This window comes from Cryptotermes secundus, unplaced genomic scaffold (genome assembly GCF_002891405.2).
Source record: "Cryptotermes secundus unplaced genomic scaffold, Csec_1.0 scaffold330, whole genome shotgun sequence".
Lineage (NCBI taxonomy): Eukaryota > Metazoa > Arthropoda > Insecta > Blattodea > Kalotermitidae > Cryptotermes > Cryptotermes secundus.
Genome location: NW_019734317.1, coordinates 621,680 through 639,090, shown reverse-complemented (window position 1 = coordinate 639,090; position 17,411 = coordinate 621,680). Strand labels below are relative to the sequence as shown.

The 17,411-nt window shown below is 38.1% G+C and overlaps 1 protein-coding gene across 1 annotated transcript in view; it reads left to right on the top strand.

The window, feature by feature from the left end:
- Positions 1 to 172: 172 nt before the first annotated feature.
- LOC111868565 (ATP-dependent RNA helicase DHX33) overlaps positions 173 to 17,411 on the top strand; it is a 51,685-nt gene continuing 34,446 nt past the window's right edge. The window contains exons 1-3 of the mRNA XM_023859324.2: positions 173 to 502; positions 3,021 to 3,153; positions 11,773 to 11,938. Of these exons, the coding sequence (XP_023715092.1) occupies positions 306 to 502; positions 3,021 to 3,153; positions 11,773 to 11,938 (496 nt within the window). The 5' untranslated portion in view covers positions 173 to 305. The remainder of the gene's footprint in view (positions 503 to 3,020; positions 3,154 to 11,772; positions 11,939 to 17,411) is intronic.

Below are 17,411 nucleotides of genomic sequence, written 5' to 3'. Positions count from 1 at the left end.
TTTTTTTTTTTTGTAAATACATTTATTTAAAACAAAATATTTTGCCAAACAATAGCATTGAATTACTAAAGTGAATTTAGTTATGCATTCTACTATGTACGTGTACCCATTGATTGGTGCGTGCACCTACAACCTAATCCGTGACGTATTTACCTCACATGTGCTGAGGAGCCTGAGAAGGCTGAGAAGAGTGTTGTGGCAGTAATGTAATGTAATGTGCGACGGAAGGAAGTGTGGTAACCTAGAAAAGGCGAAGGATGTTGTATTGTCGGTATCTTTGTGGAATGTTATTCTGCAAGTAAAAGATGGATTCTAAATACAATTTAGTGGGAGGAAAGTCGTGTCCTAAATTTCCAACGAAGAAGCCAGCAACTGTTGTAAATTTCGGTAGTAGCACAAAGAAAGCAAGACTTGATCAAAGACCAACCGAGGTTACGAAGCTAGGTCCCGGGACCCTACTCCAACAAAGAAAGTCTCTCCCCGTGTATGGTGTTCGAAACAGGCATGTGAATTTTTGTGTTTATGGCCGTAGGTAGACTGGATGAGTAAGTGAAGTTTTTTGTTTATGGGCTGGACAACCGGGCTTCTATTGCCGACAAAGCCAGGGCTTTGCATTCCTACCATCATGTTTGGGGCCCACCTTGCCGCCTATGGAGTTGATACCGGCAGATCTCCCCGTTAAAGGGGCTGGAGCATGAAACTAGTCTTTTATTATTTTGTAATTATGTCAATCTAGCGCCGAGGTTTAGAATGTGTGGTGCTTTATTCAACTCCCTCTAACATGTTCATGGCGTAGTATGTAGTATGCATTTATTAATTGAATTTTGTTTTTTTTTAATGAGTTCTTTCCAACGGCCCTGGTTATATAGCATCCATTGTAGAATATTTTGCAAAGGGTGGATTTAAGAGTGTATGGAGGGAATTAGTTTTGGTCTGTTTTAAGCTAATCATCAAGCAGTCACCAGGGGAATCGGAGGAAGATTACGAGAAACCTTGGCCATAGTGCAAGCAGTTGAGACATCTGTTTATAGAATAAGGTTTAATAGTAAAGGTACTCCAGATTCAAACCACTTACTACCTCGGTAAACTAGTTCATATTATGGCAATCTTGTGTTTGGATTTGGTCCCAGAGAATTTGCTTTCTCGACTGAAGTTTCCTATATTCACTGTGTCTTGAACTCTTCCTCACCAAAGAAATTTTTCTCATTGAGGACTTGAGATATAGGCTTGTGCTGTTCTGCACAAAAGCATCAGAAAGAATACTGACCAAGTTGAGAGACAAACAGATTTCCATCTGAGATGAGTTCAGTGCTACTGATGCAATAATCTGTTGGAAATGGATTGAAGCCAGCTACAAATAGTGGCATGTGACCAATTCATTTGCAGTACATGGTTTCCACCATAAACTCTGTAGAACAGAGCTATTCCATGTTGCAGTAAACTTGTATTTATGTACTGTGTGATAAAACTGCACAAAATATTATCTATTAGACTGACAGATGAACTGTCTTTGACTGCTTATAGCAAAGACCTCGGAATGTTCTGAAACATGCACGTTGTGGCCATTGTCCATTTATGCTGATGCTACTATGTTGTTCATTATATTTTCTTCAGTCAATTTTTGTAATACTAGTAGTACCTAAAAATAAACTGTGTCCATTTCCATATCATTGTTTATATTGCTTATAAAGCCCATTAAAGTTGCTTGTAGAGTATTGTCAGGTGCAGACCGCACCATAGCTCAAGCGGTTAGTTGCTGGCTTCCCACTGCAGTGGCCCTGGTCTGGTCAAGTGGGATTTGTGGTGGACAAAGTGGTGCGGGCAGATTTTCTCTGAGTACTTCGGTTCCCCTGCCAATCTTCATTCCACCAATTGCTCCACAATCACCCTCACTTATCATCTGGGGCTGGTACAATAGGCCAGAAGTGGCCGCAGTACAAGGGACTTAGTCCCACACCACTAGCAATTGTCAGATGGATATGTAGTTACTAGTATTAAGCAGGAGTTTGATACATGTAAATATATTTTGACATGAAACCTGAAAGCCAGAATAGTGAAGTCAGAATAGACATTCATTGCTAGGCAACAATTTGGTAAACATCCACGGAGTAACAAATATGCAAGCGACAATGAGTAACTTCCTTGCTATGCAATGGTGCCATAAACCTGCCTTCCTAAAAGAAGATTTCTGAAGCTAGCAGTTGCAGCATAGAAGATAGTCGAGTTTAGAGACACCAGCCTGCCGAGATATGAGCTTGGAAGTAGAGGAATTGAATTGAGTTGACAGTTGCAGAATATTGGCAAGATAGGAATTAGGCGGTGCAAAGAAGACTTCGTGTGTGATTTTAAGTTACAGTGAGATTTATAAATCCATTGCCAGGACATAACTAGAGAATACTGAGAACCTTAGTGCATGTGTAATGGTGAAATGTAAAGTGTGTAGATAAGTGGTAGCACTATATTGCCTGTAGTTCTGAGTCGTGTGTGTAAAGTGTCATAAAATCAAATCAACCAATCCAAACCCCATCTTATAACACACACACAACCCTACACATGGTAATATGTGATGTTAGAAATAAGTGAAGGTAAAGCCATCCCTGTAAGAGGCTGTGAAGGCCCAAAGGGGTGTGAGAGGTTGAGGCTCCCACATCTTCTAGACAGTTGGCTCATACATGGCAGTAATGTTGTCAGCCTTACATGCTGGCTGCCTTTTACTCTCCTAGGAAGAGCCCAGGTACTCATTTCTGTTGGAGGCTGAGTCGACCCCAGGGTCATAATGCGGCTGGAATGATTAAGTCAGTTGAAAAATCCAGGGACCTCATCAGGCTTCAATCCCATGACCTTCTGGCTTGTAGCATAGTGCCTCAACCAACTATGCTACTGCATGCCCCAAGAAATCAATAGTTTCATTATTCTAATACAATGTGTTGTAAATCTCACATAAAGAATGGGCACTTCTCTGGTTTTCTGATTCAGGAGGCAAGTAATGGTAATTTATTCATGGGGTGCTTTCTTTGCAGGCTCATTTCAGAGATTCAGAAACATTCAACAGTGATAATTATTGGAGAGACTGGCAGCGGTAAGACAACACAAATTCCGCAGTTCATGCATGAAGTACGGTTGGACAAGAATGGAATTATTGGAATAACTCAGGTGAGAATTCCTGTCTTCTTTTTGAAGACTGTTAAAATAACTCTCTTGAAACAGTTGATTTTAAACTACCTCATAGTGCCAGCTGTATGGACTTTATCTGATGGTGTGTTATAGTTTAGCACAAATGCAGGAAGAACATACATGTTTTGATGAGTAAGTATGATGAATTCACAAAATTTTTAATGGAAGTAAAGCTGAGGATGTAACTGACTAACTGCCTCACTTCATGGAGCTGAATCCTCAAGAATCCAACAGTTACTCAAGAATATCTCAAGTGGAGCCTTCAGGTTCATTACCATGTTCACAATAGCCTGCCACTGCTCTCTGTCTCGAATCAGATGAATCCAGCCTATACCACCCCATATTATTTCTATTAATATATTAACCTTCCACCTAATTCCAGGTTTTCCTAGTAGTTTCTTTGCCTCTTGTTTTTCCCACAAAAATCTTGTATGCATTCTACTTCTCATCAAAGCATGCTACAAGACCTGTCCATCTCCTCATCCTTGACTTGATTGTTCTAATTATACTTGTTGAAGAATACATGTTATGAAGCTGTACGTTATACAGTTTTCTCCAGCCTTCTGTTATGTCGTCCATTTTGGGTCCCATTATTCTAAAGCAGAAGGTATACAGATTAAATTTTTAACATTGTTAAGTTTTTGTTTAGAATAATAAAAATTGAACACCTATCATTTATGTAATTTTTACCAAGAGTCCTCCATTTTAATTGGAGATCTGTAAGTGTTGTGCTTTTTACAGCCATGCACTCATGTGATGGTCTAAGAAGCAGTTTTGATCTACATGTAATCCATTCATCTTCACACTTCAGACAGCACATTTTTCTTGTAACCCATGATATAAACTTACACTACACACCACCTTTGGAACAGATCAATGCATTTTGTTACTTGTGTTCAGTTCACCAACTCAGGTGACATCATTTGCTGGCCTGCGAAATGGAATCTGTGTTTGAGGCTGTTTTACACTGTATACTTTCGTGTTCATCATTAGACAGAGGTGAAACTTTCTAAGTGAAGTCTTTGAACCACAGCGAAAAGAAGATGTATGTACTGGTTCAAATGATCATATCTGTCAGGAGAAAGAAGGTGACTGATTCTAGTCTTTCACAGCAGTTCAGCGGTGAAGAATTTGCCTGCTTTCATGTATAAAATGACTGATGGAATAACTTCTTGCCATTTTTCGACTCTTTTCTGGTAATCCATGTGCTGATATCATCATCATCATCACTGGCACGACAGCCCTTTGTGAGCCCTGGCCTTCCTCAGGATTGCTCGCCATTCTTCTCCATTCAGTGCTACATTCCTCAGTTCTTTACACCCAAAATTCTTATGTCCTGCCACACACATTCTTCCCATCTCAATCTTGGTCTTCCCACTTTTCTGTTTCCTTCTGGTTAGTATTTTCTTAATCGTTCTATTCTCGCTGCCAAGTATTATGTGTCCAGACCATTCAAGCCTTTTTACCTTTATAAATCCAATAATGTCTGGTTCATTAAATAGTTTGTATAGCTCATGGTTATACCTCTTCCTCCATATTCCAGACTTAACAGTCTTTCATCCGATCTTGACAGTGGCCAGGTCTCAGAGGCATAAGATAGCACTGATCTTGTAAGTACTTTATACATCATAATATTGGTTTTCCTGGGTATTAGTTGGGATTTCAGGTGTTTCCTAAGGCCATGGAGACATTTATTTGCCACAAATACGCACTTTTTTATTTCATCAGTGATGTCATTTTTACAGTTAACTTCTGATCCAAGGTAAGTAAAACTACATACAACCTCAAATTTATATGAGCCAATTTCAATATATGCAGGTCCATTAGCACAGTCTTTCATGGTTACTGGCATGTACTTTGTTTTAATTTGGTTAATTTGTAGATTCATCTTTTTTGCTGCTCTTTCAAAATTAAGAAAAGCTTCTTTCATAGATTTTTGTGTTCTACCAATTACAAGGGTGAGTCAAATGAAAACCTTAAATTTGTAATAAAAAATCTAAATTTCGTGCCATTATCCTGTAAGTTGGTAAGTGTGCTACAAACAGCGTGCAGAATGGCCTGTAGGTTGCAGCATAGTGCAGATGCACGAACACCGTCACAGCACCAGTATATGATGGCTGCCCCACTTGAGACTTGCACCAGGGAAGAACAGCATTCTGTTATTCGGTTTTTGTGTAGTGAAGGTGTGAAACCTATTGAAATTTATTGAAGAATCAAGTTTCAGTATGGTGATGCATGTTTGTCACAGCAGCAGGTGTACGAATGGAGTAGGAAGTTTGCAAATGGTGTGACTCCAGAGAACACTGCAGCAGTTGAAGCCGTAGTGAAGGAAAACCGCCGAGTGACATTGAATGAAATTCCAGCAACTTTAAACATTAGTCTTGGTTCAGCACATTACATTGTGAACGATGTGCTCCAGTTTCACAAAGTGTCTGCAAGATGGGTACCACGGCAGCTGACTCCTGTATTGAAAGATCGGCGTATTGATGCTTGTGAAGAACTTCTGCGGCGCTTTGAATGAGAAGGTGATGACTTCCTTGCAAGAATCATTACTGGGGATGAAACCTGGGTTCACTTCCACCAACCGGAAACGAAGAGAGTGAGCAAGGAATGGCGCCATTCCTCATCTCCAAAACCGAAGAAGTTTCGAACACAACCATCAGCAGGGAAGGTTATGCTGACTCTTTTGGGACAAAAAAGATGTCATCTTGGAGCACTACACACCTAGAGGGACCACTGTCACCAGTGCATCATATTCAGATCTCCTAAAAATTCATCTTCGGCCTGCAATCAAATCAAAGCGACGTGGATTGCTGTCCACAGGTATCCTTTTCCAACATGACAATGCAAGGCCCCATACTGCCCGTACAACAGTTGCAACAATCAATGACCTGCATTTTCAGTGTCTTCCTCATCCGGCATACTCACCAGACCTTGCCCCAAGTGATTTCCATATGTTTGGACCACTCAAAGAAGCAATGGGAGGAAAGACGTTCCGTTCTGACGAAGAGGTACGCCACGTGGTGCATGAGTGGTTGCGCGGACTACCAAAAGAATTTTTTCCTAAAGGAATTCATGCACTTTGTAAGCACTGGAGGACTTGCATTGAGTGTGAGGGAGATTATGTTGAAAAGTGATACAGCTTTGTACCACATGTGCACAATAAATAATACTCAAAAAAATGTTTAAGGTTTTCATTTGATATATGACATATATACATATTTACTCACCTACGTATATCAATATCATCTGCAAATGCCAAAATTTGAACTGACTTATAGAATATAGTTCCCCTTGTGTTGATGCCTGCATCTCTAACTACCTTCTCTAATGCCATATTGAACAAAAGGCAGGCTAGGGAATCCCCATGTCGAACTCCATTTCTAGTTATTATAGGGCTGGACAACATATTCTGAATCTTAATTTGGGATTGGGTCTTTCTCATAGTGGCTCTGACTAAGGTGATTAACTTCCGTGGAATGTGCATCTCTTCCATTGCCAGAAAAAGACTATCTCTATCTATGGAGTCATAGGCTGATCGGAAGTCAATGAAAAGATGACGTGTTTCAATTTGGAATTCATTACACTTTTCAAGGACCTGGCAAATAGTGAAAATCTGATCATTAGTTGATCTTCCTTGATGAAACCCACATTGGTAATCCCCAATTATGCCTTCCACAAAGGGAGAAAATCTGTTAAATAAAATGTTGGAAAATATTTTATATGCTACATACAACAAACTAATCCCTCTCTAATTAGAGCATACCATGACATCGCCTTTCTTATGGATAGGGCATACAATACTTAGGTTCCATTCCTCTGGGTTTATTTCAGTTACCCATATCTTAACTATTAGCTGATGTAAGTGCTTAGCATATTCTGGGCCTGCAAATTTCACTAATTCTGCCGTGATGAGATCCATTCCTGGAGCTTTATTATTTTTCAATTTTTTGATAGCTTGTTCTACTTCTTTTATGGTTGGCGCTGGCTCTTCAGCCTCAAAATTTCCTTGATTCCGGTCTATGGCCATCCCTTCCACTTGTTTGGAGGCATTACCATTTAATAATTCCTCAAAATATTGCCCCTATCTTTCCAATATTGCTTCATTGCTACTCAATATTGTGCCTTCTTTATCTCTATGTAAGGTTGTTCTAGGTTGAAAGTCCTTTCAACTCTTGTTTAGTTTTCGATAAAATGATCTAATTTCGTTTGAACTTCTTAAATGCTCCAATTCAATCAGTTCTTGTTTATCATATTCCCTTTTCTTCTTTTTATGCAATCTTTTTTCTTCTCACTTCACGGTATTCTTCCACAGCCCCTCGAGTATGGTTCCTTTGCTGCATTCTCTTATATGTCTGGTTTTTTTTATTTGTCATGTGCTCTCACTCTCCATCAAACCAATTCTTATACTTTATCCTTTCCAGTCTTCCTAAAACTGCACCACCAGCATTTATAATAACATCTCTGAGGTCCCTCCAGGCTTCACTGACATCCTCACGATCAGAGAGACGTGCCAGGCATTCACTAATTAATCCAGTATATCTGGTTGCAACTCCTTGTTCCACCAATTTTTCACAATTCAATTTCTTAGCCTGGGATCCATGTATCTTCCTTGCATTTGATATTCGACGTCTAATGTTTGATATTATTAAGTAATGATCAGAGTCAGTGTTGGCCCCCCTGTAGCTCCTGACATCCATCAAGTGTGAATAATGTCTTACATCTATTAGGATGTGATCAATTTGATTAAACATTGTACTACCTACTACCATGTTTCTTGAGGAAGCAAAATTTATTAATCTCATCCAAATATCGTTTGACTTGTTGTGTAGGCTATGTTTTCCAATAACTGATCTATATACATCCTCATTCCCCACTTTAGCATTCATGTCCCCTGTGATTATTTTACAATCCCTTTTTGGACATTCGCCATATATTTCATCCAGTTCATCATAAAAGGAGTCTTTCTCCTCATCACTTTTATCTTCAGTTTGGGCATGTGCACAAATAAGGCTATAGTTAAAATACTTTCCCTTAATTCGTAGCCTACGTGTTCTGTGAGACTTTGCCTGGAAGTCTAAAATAAGATGCTTCCCTTTTTTATTAACAGTAAAACCTGCTCCAAACATTTGACTCTTCTTCTGACAACTGTAGGATACAACATGATCCCTTTTATCCATGACTCCTTTACCCAACCACCTCAGTTCTTGTATAGCAGTGATATCTAGTTTATAGCTAGTTAGTTAGTTAGTTATTGGAGAGGGTGGGTTTTCCCATGCACTGAGACCTGTATTGGTCCATTGTGCTTCCCTCTATGATTTCTACCAGTCTCTATATCGTACCGGTACTGGTGCTTACCATCAGTCCCGCCCAGCCAGCGAGACCGGCTCTACTAGCTGAGAGGTATCTATAATGCTTCCCCCATCTACCAGAGGTATTAGAGACTGCTGGTGGGCGGGAAATGTCCGTTAATTTGGCTCAGTGACCTCCTTTGGAGATATGAGGTTCTTTTAAGTGCCGTAAAGCTACGACACTGGACCCACGGCTTAAAGTCCCTCCCAGAGGACTTGTTCCCTGAATTTTTCCGTCCTTAAAAATTCGACGACCTCCACCGGGTATTTGAACCCGCGTACTACAAGTCATAAGATGGGAACGTTACCTCTAGACTACGGAGGCCGCTTAGTTTATAGCTATCTAGTTGTTCAAGTAGCATTTTTAGCGCTTCAGCTCCGTAAAGAGATAATACATTCCAAGATCCAGTTCTCAAATCCTTTAAACATTTTCCAGGTTGTCTTGAATAGGTCCGTCCGGCTACTCTTTCCTCAGATTTCTGAACAATTTAGTTTTTATGGTGTGAGGTTGTCGGCCTCACACCCAAACCCCAACCTGGAGGACCAGGGTATCTCTCTCTGGCTCCTACCACTTGACCTGTCCAGCATGGGTGGCCCTACCAGTAGCTACGCTACTGCCGGCATAGCTCTCAGGAGCTCTCAAACCCCACCACCATGATAATGTGGAGATACCATTGGTGGGTGTTATACTATTCTGCTGTATATTACTGAATGATAGCCAAGTGGCTGGCATTTTGCTTCATATTGGGAAGGTCCTGAATTCATATCTTGGCCTAGAGAGGGGCTACTCTGATTAAGGAATTTCATGGTTTTCATGAGGGTCCCATTTTCTGGTCTCAACATTCTCTTGATCTGAATCTACTTGATTTCTTATGCTGAAATATCAGTGAAAATGTTCATGCTGTGTAATTTCAAGGTCATAACGACCTGATGACTTGTATACTAGCTGCAGCAGACAATAAGTGCCAACCTAGACAACTGGTTCATGTCAGGGAGTACATTCCTTGCTGGTGTGAAGTGTGCCTGTGAGCTGGAGTAGGCAGCTTTGTGTAGTTTTCTTGAAGGAATACTTAGAACTGTGGGAGAGCCTCAATAAACAGTAGACATTTGTGTTAAAAGATAATATAGAATTTTGAATTCAAAAGAGCTAATTACTTCGCAGTTTTTGCGTATGTTTAGTTGTATGTAAAAGTAACAGACACAAATTTTAAATGCAAAGAAGTGAATGTGTACATGAATGGACAGTTATTTTATTTTCTTAAGAAGTGGTGAAATGTTGTAACTCAACAAAGATTGATAGAATTAAACAATTTCCAGGTGATGGTTGTATGGTTACAAGGTGATGAATCAAAGAAGAACATTTTTACATTCTCTGCTGCAAACTATCACCACGGCCTCTTCCTAAAGTAGGGCCATAGCACTTTGAATCATTCTTTTTATTTGTGCATCTTTCTTTCTGTGCATTTGCATGTATGTATCACAGGCTCATTAACCTGTCCAAGGTAGTTATTGGAGATCTTTTTGTCTTGTCACCCTAAGTACTGAGTATCCAATATACTGTGTCTAAAACATTTATGATATATCATCAGATAGTTATGTAGATCATTATAATATTGTGACGTGTTGCGCTATGGATGATGCCCCTCCCTCCCCGCCAGCCGTGACGTGCCGAGCGGAGCTGAAGTGAGCTGAGTCCCAGCACGCTGGTCGCTATGCAAAGCAAGTAAACAGCATTTGCTAAGCAAAGCAAGTAAACAGTGGTTGCAAGAGACAACGGTAATAACAGCGGTACCCATTATGTAACAGGCAAACACGGCGTCAGACAACAGTGGTGCCTATTACGTAACTGTTTTCCCGTTGTCTGGCTGAGGGTTTATAAGGGAACTACACAGCCGCCGAAGTCAGTCTAAAGCGTACAAGCCACTGAAGACAGTTCTCAAGGCAGCAGCCTACAAGTTGAGGTGGAAGTTAGTGTGTGATCAGGAGTGACACAGTTAAAGTATATCAGCGGCTGAAGACAGTTCTCAAGGCAGCAGTTACGAGTTACGAGTTAGCCAGCAGTGAGTCAGTTAACCAGTCAATAGCTGTCTATCTTTCATCGGAGTATTTGTGATACTGCCAATGGCAGTAATTGTCAGATTGTAAATTGTGTGATTGTAAGAGCGAGTGGAATAAATTCACTATATCAAATAAGGCGTGAAATTATTTGTCGCGTTATACACCCAACACCTGACAATATCATCAGAAAGTTCAGTATACCAAGTTTTCATGCCAGATATCTAACTGAATATATGGGACATTTGTTGCATAAGGTTGCCTGCTCAAGATGTGGCATACCATCAGAAATGTTTTAGAAGACATACAGTAACTGCATTTCCCATAGAATACCATAATCTGTTGGTAAAAATAATCACACATGGCCTGCTGAACTTGGGCATTTGACTGGAGTAGTTATTCAGAGGCCTGAAGGCATGAAAACTGCAAACACAAAATTTTATTTGGAAAACCTGAAGTGAAAATAACTTAGAACACATAGACATGTGGATGGAATGATACTATTAAACTGAATCATATAGAAATAGGTTGTGAGGCTTTGCATTGAATTCATGTGGCTCAAGATAACGTCTATTAGCATGCTTTTGTGAACATGTTAGTGATCATTCAAGTGGCATAGAAAGTAGGGAATTTCTTGACAAACTGAGAACTGTGAGCTTCTTAAGAATGACCCTGGTCCATGGAATTAGCATAGGGTCCCTGATGATTGAATAAGACTAAGGCCATTAGTACCTCGATGAAAAAAAAAAAGTAAAGGTATCCCTGTAATAGGCCGTGGAGGCCCATAAGGTTGTGAGATGTTGAGGGTCCCACATCGGCTCATAGATGGCAGTAAGGTTGTCAGCCTTATGCGCTGGCCACCCTTTACCCCCAAGAATATTCCTGGTACTCATTTCTGTTAGAGGCTGAGTCGACCCCAAGACCATAGTGCAGCTGGAAGGATTAGGTAAACTGAAAAAAAATCCAACTCATAGGGATTTGATCCCATGACCTTCCGGCTTCTAGCATAGTGCCTCAGCCAACACCTCAATGATAACAAGTTTAATTTCTTTGACTCTGTTTTGTAAAATTGTCAATTTTCTGTCACTGGTCTGCATGGCAGGGAGATTTATGCCAAAGCATTATCTCCTTTAGTCACTGTAGAGCACTCTGTTGGTTGTGCCTTTTATTATTTTGTAAATTCTGTTCTCAGCCACGCCGTGTAGCAGCTATAACTCTGTCTCAGCGTGTCTCACAGGAAATGAATACTGATTGTGGAGCTATTGTTGGATACACTGTGAGGTTTGAAGACGTTACATCAGAATGCACAAAGCTTAAGTACCTCACTGATGGAATGTTACTTCGAGAAGCAATGTTGGGTGAGATTTGCTCTATTTTTAGCTTTAGTTGAAATCCTGAAAGGCATGTAGTATGAATGAATGAATGTATAAATAAGGGGTGGGCCTTCTCGGCCCTTGCACCGCGACCCATAGTGATCTATTGTGCTTCCCCTTTTGATTATCCCTTCAGTAATCCTGCGCTTTGAATGAAGTGCAGGATTTTGTATGTGTAACCCATGGTTTTCTTGCTATCTTCTCAACTTTACCAACCAATTCACTAATAGTATCTAACATGCATTCTTTTATATTGTTCCACTGCACTTCAGCATTTCCACTTTCACTTTCAGTTGCACTGAGTTTCTCTTCTAGGGTCTCCTGCATGCTTTGTCTTTGGGCATATAACTTCTCCAAATCCCATTTAGGTCTGCGCTTTTGGAATCTTATAATTTTCTTCAATCTGGTTCGAAACTTGGCAACCAGTAAGCTGTGGTCAGAGTCAATATGTGCCCCAGGCAGCGTCTTCACATCCTTCACACTGTTTCTGAATCGATGTTTCACAAGGATGTAGTCCAGCTGATGCCGCCTCCAATCCTCAGGTGCCTTCCATGTGTAAAGTCTTCTCTTTGGCTTCTTGAACGAAGTGTTGGTAACAGTCAGTCCATTTCTTTCACAAAAGTCAATAAGCATTTGACCCCTGTGATTCCGTCTTCCTAGTCAATGTGATCCAACAATATTCTGATATGATTCATCTCCAACAGTGCTATTCCAGTCTCCTAATATGATGCTGTTTGTGTCACCTCTTCCATCTTCCTGAAGAATTTCTTCAATTGTGTCATACACTTTTTCCACTGCATCATCTTCATGTTGGCATGTACACTTGCATAATCAGTATATCTACCGGTTCCGCCTTTAACTTCAGAGCAATAATTCTGTCATTACAAACAATCTTCTTAACAACACTCCTCACTACACTTTTATGCACCACTATTGCCACACCTCTTTCAGCCCGTTCACCTCCAGAATAATACACTGTATAATCACCACTTCTTATTTCACCTTGTCCTAACCATTTGAAGGATGGTGATGGGCCTTCAGGAGGCATGAATTTGGTAGGGTAGCTACTATTGTTACTACTTGCTTCATTGCAACATTAATCCACTGCATTTGACCATATGTGCAGGCAGCATGGCTGTCCAGAACAGTTTTGTAGTATGTAATATGAGTAGGTCTGGAATGCTGCCTTAAGACACGTGCACGAAGGTATGCATTTGAACCAGGAACTCAAAAAATGCCATTAATTTTATATAGCAAGTGGTTTTCCCAGTGCTTGGAATCTGCATACAATTTCTCAAACATTCCTTTAGCTCTAGTTTCATCTCTATGATGTGTACTGGTATCACATCAAACTATAGTGAAACCTCATTAATTCAAAATTAATGATGTTTCTGGCAACTGTTTTTTTATTTTTGCACATTATGATCATGGCGACCATGTTGCCATACATGAAATATTTAAGACTGATGTCTAAACTTAAGTTTTTACATTTCATGACAAGTAAATTTATTTTATAATATGCAATCTGAGGAATTAAGTTGTATCGCCAAAAAATACATGTGGAATCCATTTTATAATTTTCCTAAACATAATTTCAGTAGTGCTTCTTTAATTCGGACTTTCACTAATTTGGATAAGGGTTTGCTCCCAATTTGCCTGAATTAGTGAGGTCGTACTGTATTTTTTTCAGTGAGTACTTTCTTTTGCAAATTTTTAGAAGTTATTGGGTGACAATATTTGCACAACTGAAGGATGCTGAAAGTTTCCTTGGCTGCCTACCCATCAGTATTGTTGAGGTGTCTAAGTGATACTCTTTTTCATCACTCATAGCACATGTTCCTAAAAGTCAAAGATGCCAAACTGAATCATGCTGTTGGTGTAAAGACAAGGCCAACAAGTGTAACCAACCATGCAGAGGAATTTCCCTTCGTCTCTCTACCATCTTAAACTTTTGTTTGAAATGTGCACAGCCCAGACACAGACTATTTACTCGTATACCTTTATTTCCATAGATCACAAAGTACAAGGGTAAGTCAATAAGTAAGTAACAAATGGATATAGAAACTAAACAAATAAGAGTACTGATTTGAAAAATGCTTTTATTTCTCACCCTAATCTCCCTGTACATTGAGGCACTTGTCCCATTGTTTCACAAGCCCCTGTAAACCAGCAGCATCAAATTCTTTGGGCTGTTGTTGGAACCAAGCAGTGACTTCCCTTTCTACAGCTTCATCGTCAAGAAAATGTTCAGCTGAAAGATGATGTTTAAAAGGGCCAAACAAATGGAAGTCGCTTGGAGCAAGGTCGAGGCTATATGGAGCATGCTCGAGGACTTCCCACTTGAAATTTTGCAGCGTCTGATTTGTCTTGTTGGCAGTTTGGGGACGCTCATTGTCATGCCAGAGCAACACGCCTTTGGTGAGGAGTCCTGTTCACTTCCATTGAATGACCATAGGAAGTTTCCTGATAATGTTACAGTAGGAGTTGGCATTTATGGTTTGTCTGTGAGGCTGGAATGTGGTGAGCAGTATGCCTTCATGATCCCAGTCACCGCCTGGTTCCGACAGCACCCAAAGAATTTTATGCTGCTGGTTTTAAGTTCTATATCCATTTGTAACTTACTTATTGACTTACCTACATATAAGGATGTGGAAATTGTCATAACCAATAGAAAAGAAAAATAAAACAGTACAAGTGTACATATAGTCAAGCAATACTACACAATATTATAACATTTACGGGCACAGAAACAATACTAAAAACCTAATATTAGTGACTGTATATGATTAATCACTTATTACAAAGAAATTATATCTTTATTTTTATCATATTCAAAATCAAAATATTCTTCCAGTGTATAAAATGAATGCAAACAAAAAATCCTTCAAAGCTGATTTAAAATCTTTACAATTATTGTATAATTGCTTTAAATATAAAGGATGATTATTAAACACCTTAATACCCATATAGCAGGTTCCCTTCTGATATAGTGATAGATGAGTTGAGGGTTGACGATTAAGATTGTAACCCAGTCTTGTATTTCTCTTATGTATATCTGATATAATTGGTATGAATCCATGTTATCAACCACAAAACAATAAAGAATAAATATACTGAGATCGAAAAGGGCAAATTCTTAATGTTTTAAATAACCGTCTACAAGTGTTTCTATTACTAATACCTGTCGTTATTCTAAGTGCCCTCTTCTGCTCATGAAAAATATTTATAGCATATGAAGAATTTCCCCAGAAAATAATACCATCATGCATAACAGAATGCAAATAAGCATAATAGACCATCAGCAGTGATTTCTGATTCACATATGGCTTAACAGTTCTTATTGCATAAGAAGTTGATCAACATGTCTCTTCCATGATATCGTGTTTATGATATTAATTCTTAAAAACTTGATATAACATGACTCAGAAAGTTTCTTGTTGCCATATACAGTATTAATATAATTGTCCTGGTCATAGGAATTTTTTGTTGTGAATTTAATATAATCTGTTTTGGAAAAGTTTAAAGATAATAAATTGGCATTAAACCATATATCTAAAATTTTTAAAACTTCAGTTAATCTGTCTTGGAATACCAAGGGATCAAGTTCACTAATAATTACACTAGTGTCATCAGCAAAAAGAATAGGGGTAGAAATCTTATTTAGTACTAAAGGAAGATCATTAATATAAATCAGAAAGAGCAAAAGTCCCAAAATGGAACCTTGGGGGACTCCATGTGAAATTTTACCCAAATTTGAGTATATGTTCAAATTATAATACTTTGATTGTAATCTTATTCTTTGAAATCTTCTATCCAAGTATGGTGTTATTAATTTGTGCATTAAGCCTGAAATACCGTAAAACTATAATTTAGATAACAAAATCTTATGGTTAACACAATCAAAAGCTTTTTCTAGATCACAGAATATTCCTCCCACATTATGTCCATTATTCAGAGCTATTAATATCTGTTCAAGTAATCTGTAAGTGACTTTGTCAGTCGAAAAGTTTGCCCTAAATCCAAATTGTTAATTTACCCAAAAATTATTATTGGCCAAGTGTTTACAAAGTCTCCTACATATCATTTTCTCAAATATTTTTTAGAAAGAAGTTAACGATGTGAGTCTATAATTACCAATAAGTCCATTAAGTTTATCTGGAAATATACCAGTTGATAATGAGCTATTTATTATATAGGTTAATGATGAAGTAATGTAATTTGTACTGTTTTTCAAAATTTTGACTATCTCATCATATCCATAAGAACTGGTCATTTTCAATTTATTCTTTATTTATTTAATTTCTGTTGAGCCATACTGGTACAACCATTGGATATAGAAAAGTAAAAGAAAACAATACAAGACAGTACAATAATAATAATAATAATAATAATAATAAGAAGAAGAAGAAGAAGTAGATATGCAATCATTAAAAGATTTTGTCAAAAAAAAAATAGTAGAACACTGTAAGTATTGATAAAATGATGTTACTGTTACCATCAGAAATACTTATCTAGTTTTATGCATAAAAAATTCATCCACAGTATAAAAAGAATGCTCATGCAAATCATTTTTAATGTTTTTTTAAGGCTTTTAATATCACATGCCAAGTCCTTAATATCAGCTGGGAGATGGTTATATATCTTAATGCCTGCGTAGGCGGGACTTTTATAAAACATCGTCAAGTGAGTTGTTACTTGAAAAATATTAGAATTATTCTTGGTATTAAATTTATGAATTTCAGAATTTTGTCTAAACACTGATTTATTGGTAACCATAAACAGAGCCAAGGAGAGTATGTACTGGGATGCTGGAGGTAATATATTTAAAATTTTAACAAATTTTCTGCAAGAATCCCTGGGTGTTGCTTCCATTAATATTTTAACCATTCACTTTTGGAGTTTGAAAATATTCATACTGTGGGAAGAAGTTCCCCAGAAAATTAATCCATATGTTATAACTGAATGAAAATAAGCATGATAGATTATCTTTAGGGAATTTAATGATAAGATAGGTTTAATTGCTCGTGCAATATAACATGCTTTGTTTAATCTGGAAGCCAACATATTGATGTGACTCTTCTAAGACACAGTATTGTGAAGTACTAGCCCAAGAAACTTAGTTTGGTAGTGGCAATAATTTTGTTGTTATATTTAATTAATTAATAATTTTTACAATTTAATTAGTTTTGACTGAACTACATCTAATGCTAAGAAAAGTAACTTCAAAAATATCAGATAAATATTCACTAGAAGTTTTATTTTTATCAGTTAAATTTCAATTATTTGATATATTATGGATAACTATGTCAGCTACAGACAGAAAGTATTTTAAAATTTAGAAATGCTTTTTGAATTAGTACAAGGGTCATAATGAAAGTCATGAGCAACAATTTTTTGTAAAGTAACATGCTTTATTATTGACAAACCAAATACACCACCTCAATCTACAGACCTTCCT